Source organism: Triticum urartu, chromosome 2 (assembly GCF_003073215.2).
Source record: "Triticum urartu cultivar G1812 chromosome 2, Tu2.1, whole genome shotgun sequence".
Taxonomy (NCBI): domain Eukaryota; kingdom Viridiplantae; phylum Streptophyta; class Magnoliopsida; order Poales; family Poaceae; genus Triticum; species Triticum urartu.
This window is the reverse complement of record NC_053023.1, coordinates 81,559,202-81,584,541: the sequence shown is the minus strand read 5'-3', so window position 1 is coordinate 81,584,541 and position 25,340 is coordinate 81,559,202. Positions and strand designations below refer to the sequence as shown.

Sequence of the window (25,340 nt, the reverse complement as noted above, 5' to 3'; positions counted from 1 at the left end):
TTTTGAGGAAGCCCATCATTGGAATATACAAGCCAAGTTCTATAATGAAATTCCCACTAGTATATGAAAGTGACAACATAGGAGACTCTCTATCATGAAGATCATGGTGCTACTTTGAAGCACAAGTGTGGTAAAAGGATAGTAGCATTGCCCCTTCTCTCTTTTTCTCTCATTTTTATTTTTTTTTTATTTGGGCCTTTCTCTTTTTTATGGCCTCTTTGTTTTCTCCTTTTTTATTTGGGCTTCTTTGGCCTCTTTTATTATTTTTTCGTCCGGAGTCTCATCCCGACTTGTGGGGGAATCATAGTCTCCATCATCCTTTTCCTCACTGGGACAATGCTCTAATAATGATGATCACACACACTTTTATTTTACTTACAACTCAAGAATTACAACTCAATACTTAGAACAAAATATGACTCTATATGAATGCCTCCGGCGGTGTACCGGGATAACATGACTTCCATTACTGATGACATGTATGAAAGAATTATGAATGGTGGTTTGCCACAAATACGATTGGACTTAAAATACCTTATAAGATATGCTAAGGTATCTAAGGGACAATTAGTATAATAATTTTTCTCATTGATATGAAGTGTAGTAAGTAATTTGATGCAAATAGCGTGTGACTTAGCAGCTCACAAGAAATATTATTCTCATACTCTGATGAAGTTAGTTTTGTGAGACAATAACTGAGTGAAGAGCATAATCTATATCATGACAGTCCCAATAGATATGCACACTATGAGATGGATTGAGAGTAGTTGTGAATTTGAAAATAACTTGTGTGAAGTTTTGTGGGTTTAAATTCCGCTCGATAGAGACAACGGAACGGGTGGATGCATGCAAATACTATTCTCGGAAATGGCTATGGAAAATTGGCCCAATAATAGCGGTAGTATGGTGCTTTTGAGGAAGATATGGTGGTATGGTACTGGAAGGTTGCGCGTAGGCGCGGTACTAGAAGCTAGCCCAATAGGTGAAGGTGAAGAAAGTTCCGTAAATCATGGGTGGAATGACCGTTCAAGTAACATGATTGAGGTGGCGGAGGTGGAAGGAAGAAAGGAACCTTAACTTTCGAGCGTAGAGCTTATTGCAAAAAGTTCCGGATTAGTGTTAAGTCAAAGCAACAGAAGTGTATTTATACTATTAGTTCGTCGTCACCTGCTTCCTGTATAGGATAGTAGGCGGAGGTTTTAGGAAGAGTTGACCAGATCTACTCTCCGCCGGGACCCAGCTCATAGAGGAAGAGAGCGAGAGTGCGAGAGAGAGATAAGATCGTGTGGCGTGGAGGGGCCGTGAGTGGTGCGAGTGCGAGCGGCGATAACGATGCTCGACTTCATCACATAACGGTTCACCATACGTGCATGCTACGGGAATCACAAACTTCAACACAAGTATTTATCAAATTCACAACTACTCAACTAGCATGACTCTAATATTACCATCCTCATATCTCAAAACAATCATCAAGTATGAAACTTCTCTTAGTATTCAACACACTCATAAGAGAATTTTATTATTCTTGAATACCTAGCATATTAGGATTTTAAGAAAATTACCATGCTATTTAAGACTCTCAAAATAATCTAAGTGAAGCATGGGAGTTCATGTATTTCTTCAAAATAAAACTACCACTAAGGGAGTCTTGGATTAGGGGGTGTTCAGATAGCCGAACTATACCTTCAGCCGGACTCCTGGACTATGAAGATACAAGATTGAAGACTCCGTCCCGTGTCCGGAAGGGACTTTCCTTGGCGTGGAAGGCAAGCTTGGCGATACGGATGTTCAGATCTCCTACCATTGTAACCGACTCTATGTAACCCTAACCCTCTCCGGTGTTTATATAAACCAGAGGGTTTTAGTCCGTAGGACAACATACACATCAACAATCATACCATAGGCTAGCTTCTAGGGTTTAGCCTCTCTGATCTCGTGGTAGATCTACTCTTGTACTACCCATATCATCAATATTAATCAAGCAGGACATAGGGTTTTACCTCCATCAAGAGGGCCCAAACCTGGGTAAAACTTCGTGTCCCTTGCCTCCTGTTACCATCCGGCCTAGACGCACAGTTCGGGACCCCCTACCCGAGATGCGCCGGTTTTGACACCGACATTGGTGCTTTCATTGAGAGTTCCTCTATGCCGTCGCCGTCAGGCCCGATGGCTCCTACGATCATCAATGGCGATGTAGTCCAGGGTGAGACCTTCCTCCCTGGACAGATCTTCGTCTTTGGCGGCTTCGCACTGCGGGCCAATTCACTTGGCCATCTAGAGCAGATCGAAAGCTACGCCCCTGGCCGTCAGGTTAGATTCGGAAGTTTAAACTACACGGCTGACATCCGCGGGGACTTGATCTTCGACGGATTCGAACCACTGCCGAGCGCGCCGCACTGTCACGACGAGCATGATCTAGCTCTACCGCCGAACAGTGCCCTGGAGGCCGCACCCGCATCGGCTCCGACCCTTAGTTCGGAGCCAACCGCACCGATCGAGGATGGGTGGTCGGACGCCACCTCGGGGGCTGTGATCCCAACGGCGGTTGAGCCGAACACCAGCCCCGTACTCTGCAAGACTCATGACTCCATGGGGCCGGATTCTTCGCCGGACTCCGAACCCTCCGCGCCCCTGCCGATCGAATCCGATTGGGCACCGATCATGGAGTTCACGGCCGCGGACGTCTTTCAGCACTCGCCTTTCGGCGATATCCTGAAGTCACTGAAGTCTCTCTCTTTATCAGGAGAGCCCTGGACGATGAAGAAATTCAAAACCCACCCACCACCCACTTTGTAGCCACTGTCGATGACTTAACCGACATGCTCGACTACGACTCCGAAGACATCGACGGTATGGACACCGATGAAGGAGATGATGAAGAACCAGCGCCTACTAGGCCCTGGAAAGCCACCTCGTCATATGACATATACACGGTGGACACCCCAAAAGAGGGATATGGTGATGGAACAGCGGAGGATGACCCCTCCAAGAAACAGCAAAAGCGCCGGCGTCAGCGGCGCCGCTCAAAATCCCGCCGACACAAAAACGGTGATTCCAGCACGGGATATAATAATACTCCGGAGAGTGCCGAAGAAAACCCCCTCCAGCAAGGTTTAGCACAGGAGGATGGAGAAACCAGCCCTCATGAGAGAGCGGCAGACAGAGAGGTTGAGGACGATAATTATATGCCTCCCTCTGAAGACGAGGCAAGCCTCGACGACGACGAATTCGTCGTGCCAGAGGATCCCGTTGAGCAAAAGCGTTTCCAACGCAGGATTATCGCCATGGCAAGAAGCCTCAAGAAAAAACAGCAACAACTCAGAGCTGATCAAGATTTGCTGGTTGACATATGGACTGAAGTCCTTGCAGCCGAAGAGCATAAACTCGAACGCCCCTCCAAGAGTTACCCAAAGAGCAGGTTGCTACCCTGATTAGAGGAGGAAGCACTTGATGCAGCCGAACGGCCACCTCGGGCCGCGACAGAGAGGCCTCCCGGCCCTCCACTCAAGCCGCACCCCATACCAAGGCACGGGAATATGCGCCGGACTTACGAGACATGTTGGAGGATAAGGCAAGGCAAACACGATCGATCTACGGATCGCGTGGGCACCCCACGGCTCGAGACGGTAACCGTCACACCGGCCACACATTCGGCAGGGCCGAACACAGTAGACAAAGCTCATTGGAGCTACATCATGATATCGCCCAGTACAGAGGCACCGCACACCCACTGTGCTTTACAGACGAAATAATGGATCATCAAATCCCCGAGGGTTTCAAACCCGTAAACATCGAATCATATGATGGCACAACAGACCCTGCGGTATGGATCGAGGATTATCTCCTTCATATCCACATGGCCCGCGGCGATGATTTTCACGCCATCAAATACCTCCCACTCAAGCTCAAAGGACCAGCTCGGCATTGGCTCAACAGCTCGCCAACAGGGTCAATCAGTTGTTGGGAGGACCTGGAAGCCGCATTCCTCGACAATTTCCAGGGCACTTATGTGCGACCCCCAGAAGCTGATGACCTAAGTCACGTAATCCAGCAGCCAGAGGAATCGGCCAGACAATTCTGGACACGGTTCCTAACAAAGAAAAATCAAATAGTCGACTGTCCGGACACTGAGGCCCTACCAGCCTTCAAGCACAATATCCGTGACAAGTGGCTGGCCCGGCACCTCGGACAGGAAAAGCCAAAATCTATGGCAGCACTCACGACACTCATGACCCGCTTTTGCATGGGAGAAGACAGATGGCTCGCTCGTAGCAACAATATGACCAAGAACCCTGGTAGTTCAGACACCAGGGACATTAGTGGCAGGTCGCGTCGCAACAAGCAGAAGCGCCGCATTAACGGCGACAACGCTGAGGATACGACAGTTAATGCCGGATTCAGAGGCTCTAAATCCGGTTAGCGGAAGAAGCCATTCAAAAGGAATCCTAGGGGCCCGTCCAGCTTGGACCGAATACTCGACCGCTTGTGCCAAATACATGGCACCCCCAAAAAGCCGGCCAATCACACCAACAGGGATTGTTGGGTGTTCAAGCAGGCAGGCAAGTTAAGCGCCGACAATGAAGACAAGGGGCTGCATAGCGATGACGACGAGGAGCCCCGGCCGCTGAACAACAATGGACAGAAGGGTTTTCCCCCACAAGTGCGGATGGTGAACATGATATACGCCACCCACGTCCCCAAAAGGGAGCGGAAGCGCGCGACAAGGGACGTATACGCGGTAGAGCCAGTCGCCCCAAAGTTCAACCCATGGTCCTCCTGCCCGATCACCTTTGATCGAAGAGACCATCCCACTAGCATCCGTCATGGCGGATTTTCCGCATTGGTTCTAGACCCAATTATTGACGGACTTCATCTCACTAGAGTCCTCATGGACGGCGGCAGCAGCCTGAACCTGCTTTACCAGGATACAGTGCGAAAAATGGGCATTGATCCCTCGAGGATTAAGCCCACCAAAACGACCTTTAAAGGCGTAATACCAGGTGTAGAGGCCAACTGTACAGGCTCAGTCACACTTGAAGTGATCTTCGGATCCCCGGATAATTTCTGAAGCGAGGAATTGATCTTCGACATAGTCCCATTCCGCAGTGGCTATCATGCACTGCTCGGACGAACCGCATTCGCCAAATTCAATGCGGTACCGCACTACGCATACCTTAAGCTCAAGATGCCAGGCCCTCATGGAGTAATTACGGTCAATGGAAACATCGAACGCTCCCTCCGAACGGAGGAGCACACGGCGGCCCTTGCAGCGGAAGTACAAAGCAGCCTCTCCAGGCAGTTCTCCAGTCCGGCCATTAAATGTCCAGACACCGTCAAGCGCGCCCGGAGTAACCTACAACAAGACCTCCTGGCATGTTCCGAGCAGGCATAGCAATGCGGCCCCAACCCCAACCCTCGCAAAAAGGCGACGCCAGTACTTCACGTCCATAACTACGCTCTGGAAATACCATGGGCATAGGGGAGGGGCACCATCACGGCACGCCCAAAACACGGCTTAAACCGCACCAGGGGCTGCCGATTTTTTTTACTTTTCTCTTACTTCCAGGACTCTACTCTCCGGAAGGCTTGTTCGACAGTTCAGTTGCCGCACAAACGACACAAGAACCAGGGAAGCAGACAAGCCATGCCGCATTACGGAAATCCCAGGTGGTCTCTATCACGAGCAGTATACCTGTTTCGCATACTATTCCGCAGCTTGCCCCTGGAGCAGACACGTTAAATAGTCCAACTTTTCGTTTATCGCATTACTTGTATCGTTCTGCTTTGATCGCAGCTATTTTTAATATACAATGCATAGCTTTTGTCTATTTTTTGCATTATCTTTTTATAAATAAATGTTCCTTAACGACACGTTGCACCTGTACAACTTGGTACGGCCAAAATACGCCAGGGGCTTTTAGCACCCCTCAATATGGTGTGAGAAGTCCGAACACTTTCACAAGTGCGGCACCTCGAACTTATAGCACTATATGCATCGGCTCCGAATCATGTCTTGGGTCAATAGTTGGGTTTGCCCGGCTCCTATGTTTTGGTGCCTTACGTTCCGCTATATCGGCTAAGGTAGCACTAGGAGAACCACTGCGATTGTGCCCCAGTTGAGCGGGGCCGAGCACCTCAGTGGAGAAAGCTAAAACTGACTGTCATGATGAAGCGAGAGCTGGTCGCTGTTCGAGAGGTTTTTTCGAGTCCCTAAAGACTTATGCCGCTTAGGGCGAGGAGTCGGCTCTGTCCGGCCAAGGCGTGGATAGCGCCCCAAACTCGGTCTTCCGAATACTAGGGGCTTCGCTGAAATTTAAAATTATAGAATTCTATGGCTAAGTGAGAGTGTTCACGCATTATAGTCCGATTGCCTCGTTCGTTGGGCTGAGCGCCTCCCTCGAAGGACCCAAATATGGGAAAAAGAGCGCCCAGGTTTATCCCCAAACACCCCAGCACTAGCGGCAAGGGGGCAGAAGCCGACGACTCGCCATCTCTCAGTATTGATAAACAGCCACACAGAAGGTAATATTTTAAATTCAAGCAGCATTGCTCAGCGCATATGAACAAGTTTTCAGCGCACAGGACAAACACGAGCGAGTTTTACTCAAAAATTACATCCCTAGTACATTCATCCGCCACAAGGCGGGCACCCTTCAGAACATCCTTATAGTAATTTTCGGGCTTGCGATGCTCTTTCCCCGCTGGTGGCCCGTCCTTCACAAGCTTCTCCGCATCCAGCCTGCCCCAGTGTACCTTAGCACGGGCAAAGGCCCTATGGGCACCTTCAATACAGACGGAGCGCTTGATGACTTCGAGCCTTGGACAGGCCTCCACCAGCCGCTGCACCAGCCCGAAATAGCTCCTAGGCAGAGCCTCTCCAGGCCACAGCCGAACTAGGAGGCCCTTCATGGCCTGTTCGGCCACCTTGTGGAGCTCGACCAGTTGCTTCAGCTGGTCGCTCAGGGGCACGGGGTGTCCGGCCTCAGCATACTGGGACCAGAACACCTTCTCCGTCGAGCTGCCCTCCTCGGCTCGATAGAATGCGGCGGCATCGGATACACTCCGGGGAAGATCTGCAAATGCCCCTGGAGAGCTCCGGATTCAGGTAAGTATCAAGTAACTCACGTTTATGTGTTTACTTTTCATAAAGAATGCCTTACCTGCCGCTATCTTCTTCACATCATCCAACTCCTGGAGGGTCTTCTGGGATTCGGCCTTGGCAGATTTGGCATTTTCAATAGCCACCGCAAGCTTGGACGCTTGCGTCTTCGAGTCACGCTCCAAACTCTCATGTTTTTCCATGAGATCCTGGAGCTCTTGCCACACCTTGCCAACCTCGGCCTCATACTTCTCCCGCTCGGTGCGCTCCGAGGACGAATTCTTCTCGGCCTTGTCCAGCGCTTGCTTAAGGGTCGCCACCTCAGACGTGGCCCCTACAATAGCCACGATAATCCTATCATTTTTTGCAATTGCACCTTTTTTATATATATATTTTTAACAAGGTATTTCTTACCTTCATTGTCCTCGAGCTGCTTCTTGGCACGCTCGAGCTCTTGCTCGGACCTTTCGAGGTCCTGCTTTAGCATGTCCACTTCCGCAGTCAGTGCGGCGGACGCAAGCAGGGTAGCCTGCACATGCATATTGACTCATTTTTGTTAGACTCGTGTGAATTCTATTTGATCCTCTATTCGGCTTTTCTTCCCGAACGCCAAACAGAGCATCAGGGGCTACTGTCTATGCGGTACTATTATTTACACTTTCTTTTCTTCCCGTTTTTTGCGGACTGAACCTTCTGGACCACCGCACTCATAATAGCGCGGTGCTCCTCGTCGATGGAGGCGCCTTGGAGCGCCTCCAGCATATTGTCCGGTGCCTCCGGTTGGACGGAGGCCGCCGACACGGTGGACTTGCTCCTCTTGGAAGGAGGTCCCCCGCCAGACTCCGGAACCTTTGAAGGTTCTGGAGCGGTGTCCGGCCTAGAGCCGGACTTGGAGCCTTGGGGGGTTTCATCCCCTTTACTCCTGGAGTCCGGGAGGTCGCCTTGCGGCGCCTCCGGGACCACCTCCTCCCTGCCTGGAACCTGTTGGGGCAACACCTCGGTGTCGTCTATAGGGCGGGGGGAGGAAGCTGTCGGAAGCGAATTCACATCCGACAAGTCCAGTGAGCCGCTCGACGATGCGTCGAGCTGGTCTTTGGGTGGGCTGCATAAGCATATTCGACATAAGGGAAAGCTGTGCAATAAACGAATACTATGAATTACTCCGGTATCCGGATACTTACGATTTTGCCAGGGGCTTGGCCCTGGGCTGCCACTCATCTCCGCCGTCGTCGGCGTCGGCGGAGTAGTCTGGAGGAAGGGTTTTCCCCTTCTTGGACCCTCCGGCCTCCTCGGAGAGGGCGGCCTTCCTTTTCTTCTATCCTCCCGCTGGAGGGGGAGAGGTTTATTCTTCTTCCTCCTCGTCTTCGCAAGAGGAAGGTGCTTCGGGACCGTCGGATGATGAATCCGACACCTCCTGGCGCCGGGCGCTCTTTCGAGTCCCCGTGGCCCTTTCTGTGGCCTTCTTCTCCGGCACCACATAGGGCACCGGAACCAGCAGCCTCGCCAAGCGAGCGTCCGCTGGGCCTTCGGGCAAAGGGGCCGGACAGTTGATCTGTCCGGACGTCACCTGCCAATCCTGTCAGAGGAAAGGGAGCTTAGATCCCGCATAGAGTCAAACTATGGAAAACTGATACCCTGTAAAAGGAAAAAACAGCTTACCGCGAGCGCGTGACGCTGCGCACTGAATCCGCGATCCTCAGTAGCGGATGCGGGAGCCTCGGCACCCTTGAAAAGCACCTTCCAGGCATCTTCGTACGTCGTGTCGAAGAGCCTGCTCAGAGTTTGGTGCCGCGCCGGGTCGAACTCCCACATGTTGAAAGCCCGTCGTTGGCACGGGAGGATCAAGCGGATGAGCATAACCTGGACTACGTTGACAAGTTTGAGCTTCTTGTCCGCCAGGGTTTTGACGCATGTTTGGAGTCTGGTCAGCTCTCCTTTTTTACCCCACGACAGGCCCGTCTCTTTCCAGGACGTGAGCCGCGTTGGGGGTCCGGACCGGAACTCGGGGGTCGCGACCCATTCGGCGTCGCGCGGCTCGGTGATGTAAAACCACCCCGATTGCCACCCCTTCAGGGTCCCCACAAAGGAGCCCTCGAGCCATAGGACATTGGCCATCTTTCCCACCATGGCGCCTCCGCACTCCGCCTGGCTACTGCGCACCACCTTCGGCTTGACGTTGAAAGTCTTCAGCCAGAGGCCGAAATGGGGGCGGATGCGGAGGAAAGCCTCGCACACGACGATAAACGCCGAGATGTTGAGGACAAAGTTCGGGACCAGATCGTGGAAATCCAGGCCGTAGTAGAACATGAGCCCCCGGATAAATGGATGCAGAGGGAAGCCCAGTCCGCGGAAGAAATGGGGGAGGAATACCACCCTCTCATGGGGCCTGGGAGTGGGGATGAGCTGCCCCGTTTCGGGAAGCCGGTGCACGATGTCGCTAGCCAGATATCCGGGCTTCCTCAGCTTTTTGATGTGTCCCTCCGTGATGGAGGAGACCATCCACTTACCTCCCGCTCCGGACATGACTGGAGAAGGTTGAGGTGGTAGTGCAGACTTGGGCGCTGGAGCTCGAGTGCGCAAGAATGGATAGGCAAAGGAGGAAGAAGGCGTGGGTGAAAAGGTGGATCCTTATCCCCTTATATGGGTGGACGTGACTACATGTCCCCACCAGCCTGGTAAAACTTGCTTATCTCCAAGCGCCATAATCAAAGGCGCGGTTGGGTTACCCACGCCTATATTGATGAGAATCCCGGAATAAGGGGGAACGATCTCTGCTTTGACAAGACGTGCCAAGGAAGCCGCCTCGCATGACGCGCTGAGGTGGGATAATTAAACGACTCGGATAAAGGCTTGGCCGTGGTGTGTCGCACCATGGAATACGTCAGCAGATTAGATTTGTGTAAATATTATTCTCTCTATGGCAATATGTGGAAAACTTATTTTGCAGAACCGGACACTATCTTTGTGTTTAAAATCTTCTATGAAATACTTGGAGGAGGAACCCGCCTTGCAATGCCGAAGACAATTTGCGCGCCGGACTCGTCGTCATTGAAGCCTGGTTCAGGGGCTACTGAGGGAGTCATGGATTAGGGGGTGTTCGGATAGCCGAACTATACCTTCAGCCGGACTCCTGGACTATGAAGATACAAGATTGAAGACTCCGTCCCGTGTTCGGAAGGGACTTTCCTTGGCGTGGAAGGCAAGCTTGGCGATACGGATGTTCAGATCTCCCACCATTGTAACCGACTCTATGTAACCCTAACCCTCTCCGGTGTCTATATAAACCGGAGGGTTTTAGTCCGTAGGACAACATACACATCAACAATCATACCATAGGCTAGCTTCTAGGGTTTAGCCTCTCTGATCTCGTGGTAGATCTACTCTTGTACTACCCATATCATCAATATTAATCAAGCAGGACGTAGGGTTTTACCTCCATCGAGAGGGACCGAACCTGGGTAAAACTTCGTGTCCCTTGCCTCCTGTTACCATCCGGCCTAGATGCACAGTTCGGGACCCTCTACCCGAGATCCTCCGGTTTTGACACCGACAACCACCATGCTCTAAAAGATATAAGTGAAGCACTAGAGCAAGTGACAAACTACTCCGAAAGATATAAGTGAAGATCAATGAGTAGTCGAATAATTGTGCAACTATGTGAAGAATCTCCCATTCAATAATTTCAGACCTTGATACTTTATTCAAACAGCAAGCAAAACTAAATAAAATGACATCTAAGAATAGCAAACATCATGTGAAGAAGCAAAAACTTAGGATCAACCGATACTAACCGATAGTTTGTTGAAGAAGAAAGGTGGGATGCCAACCGGGGCATCCCCAAGCTTAGACGCTTGAGACTTCTTGAAATATTATCTTGGGGTGCCTTGGGCATCCCCAAGCTTGAGCTTTTGTGTCTCCTTAATTCCTCTCATATCACGGTCTCCCTAAATCTCAAAAGCTTCATCCACACAAAACTCAACAAGGACTCGTGAGATAAGTTAGTATAAACCATTGCAAAAACCTTATCATACTCTACTGTAGCAAATCACTAAAATTATTATTAAATATTGCATACTAAATGCCTCTGCATATTTAATAGTCCTATCCTCAAATAGAATCATTAAAGAAGCAAACATATGCAAACAATGCAAACATAACAGCAATCTGCCTAAACAGGATAGTCTGTAAAGAATGCTGCAACATCCATACTTCCCTAACTTCAAAAATTATTAAAGAAAATTCCCACTGTAGTAAATTTATCAGAGCTTAACATGCAAAAGGTTTCAACATTTTATCACATTCTGAGTTTTCTAGGGAATTATTGCACCAGCGGTAAACTTTCTGTTTTCAAACAGCAACATGAAGACTTGTAACATAGGCATGGTAAAGACTATCAATGCCACTTTTATTGGAATAAAAGATGAAAAACATTGTTCTTAATAATAGAAAGCAAATCCTAACAAAATAAATTGACGCTCCAAGCAAAACACATATCATGTGGTAAATAAAAATATAGCTCCAAGTAAAGTTACCGATGAACGAAGACGAAAGAGGGGATGCCTTCCGGGGCATCCCCAAGCTTAGGCTCTTGGATATCCTTGAATATTACCTTGGGGTGCCTTGGGCATCTCCAAGCTTAGGCTCTTTCCACTCCTTATTCCATAGTCCATCGAATCCTAACCCAAAACTTGAAAACTTCACAACACAAAACTTAACAGAAAACTCGTAAGCTCCGTTAGTATAAGAAAGCAAATCACCACTTCAAGGTACTGTAATGAACTCATTATTTATTTATATTGGTGTTAAAACTACTGTATTCCAACTTCTATATGGTTTATAAACTCTTTTACTATCCATAGATTCATCAAAATAAGTAAACAACACATGAAAAACAGAATCTGTCAAAAACAGAACAGTCTGTAGTAATCTGGATCAAACGTATACTTCTGGAACTCATAAAATTCTCAAATAAATTTCTGGACCTTAGGAATTTATTTATTAATAACCTGCAAAAAGAACTAACTAAATATCACTCTCCAAATAAAAATGGCAGTAGTTCTCGTGAGCGCTAAAGTTTCTGTTTTTTACAGCATGATCGCAAAACTTTCCCCAAGTCTTCCCAAAGGTTCTACTTGGCACAAACACTAACTAAAAGAATAAAACAACATATAAACAGAGGCTAGATGAATTATTTATTACTAAACAGGAACAAAAAGCAAAGAACTAAAATAAAATTGGGTTGCCTCCCAACAAGCGCTATCGTTTAACGCCCCTAGCTAGGCATGATGATTTCAATGATGCTCACATAAAAGATAAGAATTGTAACATAAAGAGAGCATCATGAGGAATATGACTAGCACATTTAAGTCTAACCCACTTCCTATGCATAGGGATTTTGTGAGCAAACAACTTATGGGAACAATAATCAACTTGCATAGGAAAGCAAAACAAGCATAACTTCAAAACTTTAAGCACATAGAGAGGAAACTTGGTATTATTGCAATTCCTACAAGCATATGTTCCTCTCTCATAATAATTTTCAGTAGCATAATGAATGAATTCAACAATATAACTATCACATAAAGCATTCTTTTCATGATTTACAAGCATAGAAATTTCATTACTCTCCACACAAGCAAAGTTCTTCTCATGAATAATAGTGGGAGCAAACTCAACAAAATAATTATCATGTGAGGCATAATCCAATTGAAAAATAAAATCATGATGACAAGTTTCATGGATATCATTATTCTTAATAGCATACAAATCATCACAATAATCATCATAGATAGCAACTTTGCTCTCATAATCAATTGGAACCTCTTCCAGAATAGTGGATTCATCACAAAATAAAGTCATGACCTCTCCAAATCCACTTTCATCAATATAATCATCATAAATAGGAGGCATGCTTTCATCATAATAATTTTGCTCATCAAAACTTGGGGGACAAAAAATATCATCTTCATCAAACATAGCTTCCCCAAGCTTGTGGCTTTGCATATCATTAGCATCATGGATATTCAAGGAATTTATACTAACAGCATTGCAATCATGCTCATCATTCAAATATTTAGTGCCAAACATTCTAATGCATTCTTCTTCTAGCACTTGAGCACAATTATCGGAATCCTTATTCTCACGATAGATATTAAAAAGATAAAGCATATGAGGCAAACTTAATTCCATTTTTTATAGTTTTCTTTTATAGACTAAACTAGTGATAAAACAAGAAACTAAAAGACTCAATTGCAAGATCTAAAGATATACCTTCAAGCACTCACCTCCCCGGCAACGGCGCCAGAAAAGAGCTTGATGTCTACTACACAACCTTCTTCTTGTAGACGTTGTTGGGCCTCCAAGTGCAGAGGTTTGTAGGACAGTAGCAAATTTCCCTCAAGTGGATGACCTAAGGTTTATCAATCCGTGGGAGGCGTAGGATGAAGATGGTCTCTCTGAAGCAACCCTGCAACCAAATAACAAAGAGTCTCTTATGTCCCCAACACACCCAATACAATGGTAAATTGTATAGGTGCACTAGTTCGGTGAAGAGATGGTGAAACAAGTGGTATATGGATAGTAGATAAAGGTATTTGTAATCTGAAATAATAAAAACAGCAAGGTATAGAATGATAAAAGTGAGCATAAACGGTATTGCAATGCTAGGAAATAAGGCCTAGGGGTCATACTTTCACTAGTGCAAGTCCTCTCAACAATACTAACATAATTGGATCACATAACTATCCCTCAACATGCAACAAAGAGTCACTCCAAAGTCACTAATAGCGGAGAACGAACGAAGAGATTATGGTAGGGTACGAAACCACCTCAAAGTTATTCTTTCCAATCAATTCGCTGGGCTATTCCTATAAATGTCACAAACAGCCCTAGAGTTCGTACTAGAATAACACCTTAAGACACAAATCAACCAAAACCCTAATGTCACCTAGATACTTCGATGTCACCTCAAGTATCCGTGGGTATGATTATACGATATGTGTCACACAATCTCAGATTCATCTATTCAACCAACACAAAGGACCTCAAAGAGTGCCCCAAAGTTTCTACAGGAGAATCACGACGAAAACATGTGCCAACCCCTATGCATAGGTTCATGGGCGGAACCCGCAAGTTTATCACCAAAACATACATCAAGTGAATCACGTGATATCCTATTGTCACCACAGATATCCACGGCAAGACATACATCAAGTGTTCTCAAATCTTTAAAGACTCAATTCGATAAGATAACTTCAAAGGGGAAACTCAATTCATTACAAGAGAGTATAGGGGGGATAAAACATCATAGGATCCAACTATAATAGCAAAGCTCGCGATACATCAAGATCATATCACCTCAAGAACACGAGAGAGAGAGAGAGATCAAACACATAGCTACTGGGACATACCCTCAGCTCCGAGGGAGAACTACTCCCTCCTCCGTCATGGAGAGCACCGGGATGATGAAGATGGCCACCGGATAAGGATTGCCCCCTCCGGCAGGGTGCCGGAATGGGTCTAGATTGGCTTTCGGTGGCTACGGAGGCTTCTGGCGGCGGAACTCCCGATCTATTGTGCTCCCGGATGTTTTTATGGTATATGGGGATATATAGGTGGAAGAAGTACGTCAGGGGGGCCACGAGGGGCTCACGAGGGTGGAGGGCGCGCCCAGGGGGTGGGTGCGCCCCCTGCCTCGTGACCTCCTCGCAGATCCCCCTACGTGCACTCCAAGTCTTCTGGGCTTCTTTCCTTCCAAAAATGAGTTCCGTGAAGTTTTAGGTCAATTGGACTCCGTTTGATTTTTGTTTTCTTCGAAACCCTAAAACAAGGTCAAAACAGAAACTGGCACTGGGCTCTGGGTTAATAGGTTAGTCCCAAAAATGATATAAAAGTGTATAATAAAGCCCATAAACATTCAAAACAGTAGACAATATAGCATGGAGCAATCAAAAATTATAGATACGTTGGAGACGTATCAGGTACCCACTCGAGCACGTCCTTTACTTTGCTCGGGTCCACGGCTATACCTTCGGCGGATAGTACATGTCCGAGAAACCCAACTTTCTTGAGCCAAAATTTGCACTTACTGAACTTGGCGTATAGCTGATGGTCGCGGAGCCATTGTAGTACTGCTCGGAGGTGATCCTTGTGTTCCTCTTCCCCCTTGGAGTAAATGAGGATGTCATCAATGAAGACTACCACGAATTTGTCGAGGAAGTCCATAAATACTTTGTTCATCATATGCATGAAGAAAGCAGGGGCATTGGTGAGACCAAAGGACATCACGGTATATTCGTAAAGACCGTACCGAGTAGTGAATGCGGTCTTAGGAATATCTTCCTTTTTAATCTTGAGCTGATGATATCCAGTTCATAAATCGATTTTAGAGAATACCTTAGCTCCATTGAGCTGATCAAACAGATCATCAATCCTCGGCAACGGGTATTTATTTTTGATGGTGACCTCATTAAGTTGGCGGTAATCTATGCACATACAGAGATTACCATCCTTTTTGCCCACGAAAATTGCAGGTGATCCCCACAGTGAAGAGCTGGGATGAATGTAACCTTTCTGGAGTAACTCGTCAAGCTGTTTCTTTAGCTCCACCAATTCTGATGAGGGCATCCGGTAATACTTCTTGTATAATGGTGCGGTTCCGGGCACAAGATCTATGGCAAACTCCAGTCCCCGATCTGGTGGCATGCCTGGCAGTTCTTCTGGAAACACATCAGGGTACTCACTGACCACAGGAATAAATTCCAATTCAACCACAACAGTGCACACTAATTCTGGCTTGGGTATATTCTTGCGAGCATAGAATTTGATGAGCTGCCCATCCAGACTGGTCAGATTGACTTCTCGGGTTGCGCAATTTATGCAAACTTGATATTTGGTCAACCAATTCATACCCAATATAATATCCAACTTTTCAGACTCAATGATTATCAAAGATGTTGGAAAACAGATCCCGTTGATTTTGATCTCCAGATCACGGCAGACCAGATTGCTCTTGATTATAGATCCCGGGGTTTGTACCAGCATATTTTTGCCCAAAAGTGTGCAAGGAAAATTGTTTTGGGCGGCAAAACTCTGAGAAATAAAAGAATGGGAAGCCCCAGAGTCAAATAAAATTATGGCAGGTATGTTATTAACAGAAAACATACCAATGACGACTTCTGGCTTCTCTTGGGTTTCATCGGCAGAGATATGATGCACGTGCCCAGTGAAGTTTTGCTGGTTTGATCATGACTCCATAAAATTGACTTCTGGCCGGCTTAGGGCATTCGTCTTGTTGTTCTTGGGGCACTGCTTTGAATAATGTCCATGCTGTCCGCAAATGAAACAAGCATTATTGCGCTGATGCTCCTCATGCATTGGATTGGTCACAATATTCTTGACTTGGGTGGTGGTCTTGTTAACATTCTGTTGCCAATTTGGCCTATATTCCACCTGAGTCTGCTGCCAGGTACGAGCCTTTTGCACAGGTGGCCCATCCTTATTTGACTCAAACTTGCGCTTGTTGTCGTTAGCAGGCCTATTATCGGATATCAGCTTGTGCTCTCGTTCAGCAATGAACGCCTTGTCCACCAGAGTTTGGAAATCCGTGAAATCAAACATACTGAGAGGACACCGAAGTTGCAGATTTAAACCTCCAAGAAATCTGTCAATCTTTCTTTCTTCGGTGGCCACGTCATATAGAGAGTAACATGCCAAATGATTGAATTTTTGCAGATATTCAGACATAGACTGATTTCCTTGGACGAGTGGGAGAAATTCACTCTGCTTGGTCTTCATAACTCCAGTAGGGATGTGATATTTTTGGAACTTATCGTTAAATTTCTCCCAGGTGATTTCCTCATCACTCGCCACATGGCCTTGGCATTTTCCCACCATATGGCAGCTGCGCCTTCAAGGTAATGAGTTACAAATGGAACTTTATCATTTCCTTCAGTACGGGCAATCTCAAGCTTTTTCTCCATGGTACGCAACCAATCGTCGGCATCCAACGGGTCAACAACCCGACTAAAACTGGGTGGATTGGTCCTCTGAAAATCTGATAGCTTTGAATGATGACCATTCTGATTTCCATTCTGTCCAACCATAGCTTGAATACTTCTCAATATTTCAATCAGATCATTGTTTCTTTTCTCTTCAAACATGCACAGAATTGGATCGGTGGAGGGAGGATCAGGTGGAGGTGGTGGCTGAACGTACGGCTCGGGAGAATGTCCTTCCTATCGTGCGGAACGACGAACAGGAGTTCCCTCACGAACATTGCTACTGCTGCCTCCCCGCGTCATCCTATTGTGAATTTTTCCCAAGACAACACAATCGAGATGAGAAACACCCAAAAATAAAATTGGGGAAAAGCTAGCGACAAATCCCGGAAGAAAGCAGAAAAAGCGAAAAATACGGCGAATAAAGTCTCAACATAATTATACATAGACTCATACATGAAAATTAAACAACATGACTGGTTCACTACATCTCGTATAGGCAACGAAGCATCATGACTACATCCATACATCAACCAGACAGCTGCGAATACTCAAAGATACTATTGCTCTGCTGGTGCTGCGGCGTCCTCCCCTGAAGTGGTCTCGGATCCCGAACTGACGTGGTTAACGGAAACCCCCGGGTTAAAGGTAACACGACGGCGCTACCTCGAGGGCTCTCCCCCGGGGGCAGGGGTAGGATGAAGCATCGGGGCTACAGGGGTAGCGAGAAGTGAGACCCACTCGGCAGAAGTACTGAGAGGGTTCGCGGCCGAGACGCCCGTGCTACTCGGGGGAGTAACCGGTGAAATAGGGGAGCTAGAACTGACTGGGACATAAGGGGTAAATCCCAGTGAAGAAGGAGTAGTGGCGGATCTAGCAGTGACCAAAGTAGTGGCTAAAGCAGTACGAGTACGAGTCAGCTCTCGAGCCAGCTCGTGGATCATGAGATTGCTAGTCGTGATATAACGAGCAAAGTGACTAGCAACGCTATCAGACTCCGGATCAATGAGAGGGAAACGGACACGACCGTTGTCGTGCATAGATGGGTAGTAGTAAAAACCTGGGTGGTTCTGCATTCGGACCTTGTTGTAACGAAGCTCGACAAGGACCTCGAATGCAGCAAACTGGACAGCCTGAGAAGCGGTGGAGGCATAACCGCTCCAAGAAGTGCGAGTGTAAGAGCTGGAATCGGAACTAGTGCGCAGAGTGACCACTACGTGATACTCATATACTGAATCAGCTAGATGCTCCCGGTACACACGATAGACTGGGTCATCTCCGAGAGGATACAACCGATGCCATACGTTGCGAAGGAGGTGCGGTGACGTGTACGGCATCAGCTGCAACTGGCACGGATACGGCACCGGAGCCATCTACACCCACAACCATTAGCAGGTTAGCAATATATATATATATATATATAAATATAAACCGAATGCATGCAACTCAATAATCAGCACAAATTACTACCGGCACTCAACTAAAAAAACTCGTACCTAGCGCGTCGTAGCCTAGCGTGGCCTACAGTCAGCGCGGCTCTGATACCAAGCATTGTGGCACCCCGGCTCAGAGCGACCGGTTTACCATACATTGCCAGCCCAGAGACCATGTCTTCTGGCAACGCACAACATCTTGGTACAGAATAACAACCGCTTTATTGATGCTAGCGGAACAGAGTTACATTACAACAGCTGTCGAGGCCAAGCGGCACACTCGGTGCGGCTGAACAATATGTACATTATTTAGTGAACATAAATGGGCCTCGATCCGAACAACTACATGGCAGCGGAATAACATCGTGGCGGAAGCTCCATATCACAGGGACACCGATGTGGACACGATCTAGACTCGGACAACGCTCTCCTCCAATGATACTTTCCTGAAATCTAGCATGACACACCAGGTCAGTACATTGAATGTACTTGCAAGCTCACAACAGGCATCGTCATAATGACAAATAATGTCATGATATTTAACCAATTATTAAAAATGCAACACTATATACCAACATGCTGTGATCATGCTCGAACGTCCCTCGGGATAGCTTACCAACCGTGATCATCTCTGGATCACAAACACACCACCAAAGTGGTCATAATACACCACCACAGTGATCAGAATACACCACCAAAGTGGTCTTTCTCAAGAACAACTCTGATCCTTACGACGATCACAACCAGAACCATCATTTGGTCCCAAATGCCTCGATGGCCTTTCTGCCATCCATCAATAATGCAAAGTTCATCGCTTAGTGTGCAATTTTTATTAAACATTGACTCATGGTGGGACCTACTACGAGGTGTCCGTAACTGTGGACTCGGCTATCGATAGATTACACACTCTGCAGAGGTAGCACACTGTACCCACACCACGGAACCCATGGCCTCGCACTCCCATTTGGGTGGACCAACTGCATTCTGACAAAACCCCTCCATTGCCACAGCACTCTCCTGGCCACACCGACCCAAATCCCCCAACGGGCTAGTCCTGGGTGGCCCCGTGTCTACCAAAGACACCCCGACCACCGTCGTGGTCAAAACACTCCCACTCGGGGACTCGGTACCATAATCTCATTAACGAGCACACAAGATTATTTCTGCTCACCGGGCCAGGGCAAGCACGACATAACCTTCCCTAGATGGAGGCACCGACCAGAGGCCGTGTCAATGGACCGAATCAAGGCCTTCCCACAAAGGCAAATGTGGTTGCACGGGAAAGAAACTCGATTCAGCGGCACCATGAACTAGTCAACGGTATATTCAAGTTGAGTTATATTCAGGTTTAACTTTTAAAAAAAATGACCGGTGTCATAGCATGCCATGAAATGCAAAATAACACATGCATCATATAATGATAAAAATAACCGATGTAATCCTTATACACACCAAGCATATCGTCAACAACTCAATTTACTCTACTTTCTCAAATGACTCACAACTTAACCAAAATATTTTGCGACAAGTTTTATTAACTTCTTACGCAAGAAAGTAACTTTGATAAATTTCTCATATGCTTGTCTAAAATATTTCATTATCAACAACTCTTACTCTCTTTATCACTAAGTTGGGTTCAAACATTCTGTAAGACAAATAATATGATTAAACAAGCATTTAACAGGACGTTTTCTAACAACTTTTTATCAATCTAAGAGGGAAAAAACATAGCTTCAAATAATTGCTAACATACATAACAAAATTATTTCTAACATCACCTCAAATAAATCCTAACTTGCTTTATCCACTAAACTAGTTTCAACCATTATGTAACTCAAGCATAACAACTAACCAATATTTAACAGAATATAAATAACTCCATAATCATTTAAATGCATGGATTAATCCTTTCATTCAAGTAAGAAAATCACAAATATTGAAATGGCACCATGAAAATGATGTTATGGCTTGCCTTAGTGCAGATGAGGTTCACAAGCCTCCTCGTGATCCTCAAGGCAAGCTTCACCTTCTGAAAATAGTTTTAAACGCAAAAAGAAAATATCAAGAACACTTCTGAAAATCACCAGAAATTCTAGACAGCTCAGAAAAATCTCATCTTTGGTGAGCTGCTAGATTTCTTATCAAAGAACACAATGCAAAAAGAATCAATTCATTTGGACTTATGGTTGAAGAGTTATGACTATTTGAAGTGTTCTGTAAATTCAAATGATTTTGAAATAGACTAGGGGGTGACATCGAGGGCGTAAAGCCCAGGGGCGCAACCACTCGTACCGCTTCGCGCACGTACTGAGTGGCTGACTAGCGGGCCCCGCTAGTCAGGTGGGGGAAAAGGGAGAGGGAAATAGAGGGGGCCGCGGCTTCGCCGGAGCTCTCGCCGGCGACGAGGGCTCCTTGGCCCAAACGAGAGGGAGGGATGGCAAGAGGGGGTTGAGGCGCACCTGCCCGTACCCTAGCGTAGCTACGGGCGGTCGGACGGCATCGGAATCAACCTCGCAAGCGGAGGCAGAACGTGGAGGTCGCCGGAGTTGAGGAAGACGGCGAGCAGAGGCCACTCCAGGGGCTCCAAGCGGGCGAGACGGCCTCAACGGAGAGAGGCGGAGGCCCTGGAGGGGTCGCGTAGGCCTGGGAGGGAGTGGAGGTACCGCAGCGACCAGAGGGGATCGCCGGCGAGCTCAAGCTCGGGGACGGCGACCCGAGGCTTGCTCGGCCGGGATCCGGCTTCCTACTCGATCGTGGGGTGTGTGTGAGTGTTGGCTGGTGCTCGAGGAGGCTGGGGAGGGCTCTATATATAGGCGAGCAGCGAGGGTGCTTCGGGCTCCGCCGGTGGACACCTATCCATGGTGCCCGGCGACGAGCGGCGTCAGTGAGAGGGGGAGAAGGCGACGGAGGTCACGCGGCCACTGTGGGCAGGCGGAGACGAGCACATGATCAAGAGGGTGGCGACGAGCACAGTGCGCTCCGCACTGTTGGGCTGGCCGAACCTTGCCCGTGCTTGCTGCGGCGAGCTCCGGCGTCGGTGAGCGCCAGGGAGGAGTTAAGAGCATTGAGACGATGATGGTGGTGAGGTTTGGCATGGTTGGGCAGGCGGGGAAGCGAGCACGCGAGCAACAGAGGCTCGGGCGCGTCGCAGAGCGCGTCGGCTGCATGCCAGCACGCCTGGATGAACGCGGTCACCGCGTGAACTATGACATCAGGTCGATCTAAGCATAAACTCAATGTCTGGCATGTGGTTCGTGGTGGTTTTGAGTGTTACCAAGATTTGTTTTGGACCCAGGTGCAGTAGAGATGTTTTCACACACCAAGTAAGTTTCTAGTCAGTAACTTTGTGATGTTACTGTGGTCAAATGGCTTGGAGTTTGAAGCTGTGCTTTGGAGGCTAGTGATAAGTTACTAAGGTAAAGATGCACAAGAAATTTCAGGTCAAATGGAGCAAGTAAAATGGTAGTTGCTGTAGAAACCACCATTTCTGTCCAGAATAGAAAAGATTTTCTGTAGAAAAAATATTCCAAAAAGTGATGGAATATTTTTGTTCAGGAAGGTGCACTAGTGTTCACAAAATATTTGTGAATTATCTCAGATTTTTCTGAGCCATAAAAATTGGGGTTGCTTTGAAGCAAACAGATCTGGCTTAGGGTTTAAGAGAGAAAATGAATATTTTTCTTTTAAGAAAATATTACAAAGATTATTTTTGGGGTGGGTCAGAAGTGAAATAATGATTTAGGAGGGGAGTGAAGCACTTGGGTGAAATCCAAGGATGCCCAAGTGTTGAAGTCCATATGAAAGGATTCAGAAACCCCAAGTTTCAAAAAAATTCAAATGAAAAATCAAGCAAATAAGAAGGGGCAAAACCCAGGCTGTCACATACGAGGTGACTCGCGCGTGGTCTCCTACTGGATTGATACCTTGGTTCTCAAAAACCGAGGGAAATACTTACGCTGCTTTACCGCACCACCCTTTCCTCTTCAAGGGAAAACCAACGCAGTGCTCAAGAGGTAGCAAGAAGGATTTCTGGCGCCGTTGCCGGGGAGATCTACGCCAAGTCAAGACATACCAAGTACCCATCACAACTCTTATCCTTCGCATTACATTATTTACCATTTGCCTCTCGTTTTCCTCTCCCCCACTTCACCCTTGCCGTTTTATTCGCCCTATTTTTTCGTTCGCCTCTTTTTTGTTTGCTTCTTGTTTGCTTGTGTGTTGGATTGCTTGCTTGTCACGATGGCTCAAGATAATACTAAATTGTGTGACTTTGCCAATACCAACAATAATGATTTTATTAGCACTATGATTGCTCCTCTTACTGATGCTGAATCTTGTGAAACTAATACTGCTTTGCTGAATCTTGTCATGAAAGATTCGTTTTCTGGCCTTCCTAGTGAAGATGCCGCTACCCATCTAAACAACTTTATTGATTTGTGTGATATGCTAAAGAAGAAAGATGTGGACAATGATATTGTTAAACTTAAGCTATTTCCGTTTTCGCTTAGAGATCGTGGTAAAGCTTGGTTTTCTTCTTTGCCTAAAAATAGTATTGATTCATGGAATAAGTGCAAAGATGCTTTTATATCTAAGTATTTTCCTCCTGCTAAGATCATATCTCTTAGAAACGATATTATGAATTTTAAGCAACTTGATCATGAACATGTTTCACAATCTTGGGAGAGGATGAAATTAATGATACGTAATTTCCCTACATATGGTTTGAATTTATGGATGATTATACAAAAAATTTATGCCGGATTGAATTTTGCTTCTAGAAATCTTTTAGATTCGGCTGCAGGAGGCACTTTTATGGAAATCACTTTAGGAGAAGCTACCAAACTACTAGATAATATTATGGTTAATTATTCTTAATGGCACACTGAAAGATCTACTAGTAAAAAGGTGCATGCAATTGAAGAAATTAATGTTTTGAGTAGAAAGATGGATGAACTTATGAAATTGTTTGAAGAGTGCTCCTACTGATCCTAATGATATGCCTTTGTCTACTTGGATTGAGAATAATAATGAATCTATGGATGTGAATTTTTTTGGTAGGAACAATTTTGGTAATAACGTGTATAGAGGTAATTTTAATTCTAGGTCGTTTCCTAGTAATTCCTCTAATAATTATGGTAATTCCTACAACAATTCTTATGGAAATATAATAAGATGCCCTCTGATTTTGAATCTATTATTAAAGAATTTATTACTTTGCAAAAGAGTTTCAGTGCTTTGATTGAAGAAAAATTGCTTAAGATTGATGAGTTGGCTAGGAGCGTGGATAGAATTTCTCTTGATGTTGATTCTTTGACACTTAGATCTACCCCACCTAAGCATAATATCAATGAGTCTCTCAAAGCCATGAGAATTTCCATTTATGAGTGCAAAGAAAGAACCGCTAGGATGCGTGCTAAGAAAGATTGCTTTGTGAAAGCGTGTTCTTCTAGTTTTCATGACAATAAATATGAAGCTCTAATAGTAATTGATGTGTCCCCTATTAAATCTTTGTTTTTCAATATGAATCTTGATAATGATGGGACTGGAGATGAGTCAACTTTAGTTAGAAGGCATCCCAAAAATTCAGAGTTTTTAGATCTTGATGCAAAAGTTGATAAAAGTGGGATTGGAGAGGTTAAAACTTTAGATAGCAAAGAACCCACTATCTTGGATTTCAAGGAATTTAATTATGATAATTGCTCTTTGATAGATTGTATTTCCTTGTTGCAATCCGTTCTAAATTATCCTCATGCTTATAGTCAAAATAAAGCTTTTACTAAACATATTGTTGATGCTTTGATGCAATCTTATGAAGAAAAACTTGAGTTGGAAGTTCTATCTCTAGAAAACTTTATGATGAGTGGGAACCTACAATAAAAATTAAAATTAAAGATCATGAATGCTATCCTTTTTTTTATTTGGGTGCAAGTCTTTCCACGATTCCAAAAACTTTGTGTGATTTGCTAAGTTTCCGTGAATTTGATGATTGTTCTCTAAACTTGCACCTTGCGGATTCCACCATTAAGAAACCTATGGGAAGAATTAATGATGTTCTTATTGTTGCAAATAGGAACTATGTGCCCGTAGATTTCATTGTTCTTGATGTAGATTGCAATCCTTCATGTCCTATTATTCTTGGTAGACCTTTCCTTAGAACGATTGGTGCAATTATTGATATGAAGGAAGGGAATATTAGATTCCAATTTCCGTTAAGGAAGGGCATGGAACACTTTCCTAGAAAGAAAATTAAATTACCTTACAAATCTATTATGAGAGCCAATTATGGATTGCATACCAAAGATGACAATACCTAGATCTATCCTTGCTTTTATGCCTAGCTAAGGGCGTTAAACGATAGCGCTTGTTGGGAGGCAACCCAATTTTATTTTTATTCCTTGATTTTTCTCCTTTTTAGTAATAAATAATTTATCTAGCCTTTTTTTGGTTGTGTTTTTTGTGTTTAATTAGTGTTTGTGCCAAGTAGAACCGTTGGGAAGACTTGGGGAAAGTCTTTTTGATACTGCTGTAAAAAATAGAAACTTTAGCGCTCGCGAGAATTTCTGCAATTTTTTTACTAGAGAGTGCTATTTAGTTAATTCTTTTTTCAGATGATTATTAGATAAATTCCTCACGTCCAACAATTTATTTTAGAATCTTTGGGGTTCTAGAAGTTTGCGTTAGTTACAGATTACTACAGACTGTTTTGTTTTTGACAGATTCTGTTTTTCGTGTGTTGTTTGCTTATTTTGATGAATCTATGGCTAGTAATAGAGTTTATGAACCATAGAAAAGTTGGAATACATTAGA

General features: G+C 45.8%; 1 protein-coding gene across 1 annotated transcript in view; it reads right to left on the bottom strand.

The window, feature by feature from the left end:
• The window catches only part of LOC125535172 (myosin-4-like), a 223,438-nt gene that overhangs the window by 17,356 nt on the left and 180,742 nt on the right, over positions 1-25,340 (bottom strand). Inside the window, exon 4 of the mRNA XM_048698218.1 lies at positions 21,854-21,864. Within this exon, the coding sequence (XP_048554175.1) occupies positions 21,854-21,864 (11 nt within the window). The remainder of the gene's footprint in view (positions 1-21,853; positions 21,865-25,340) is intronic.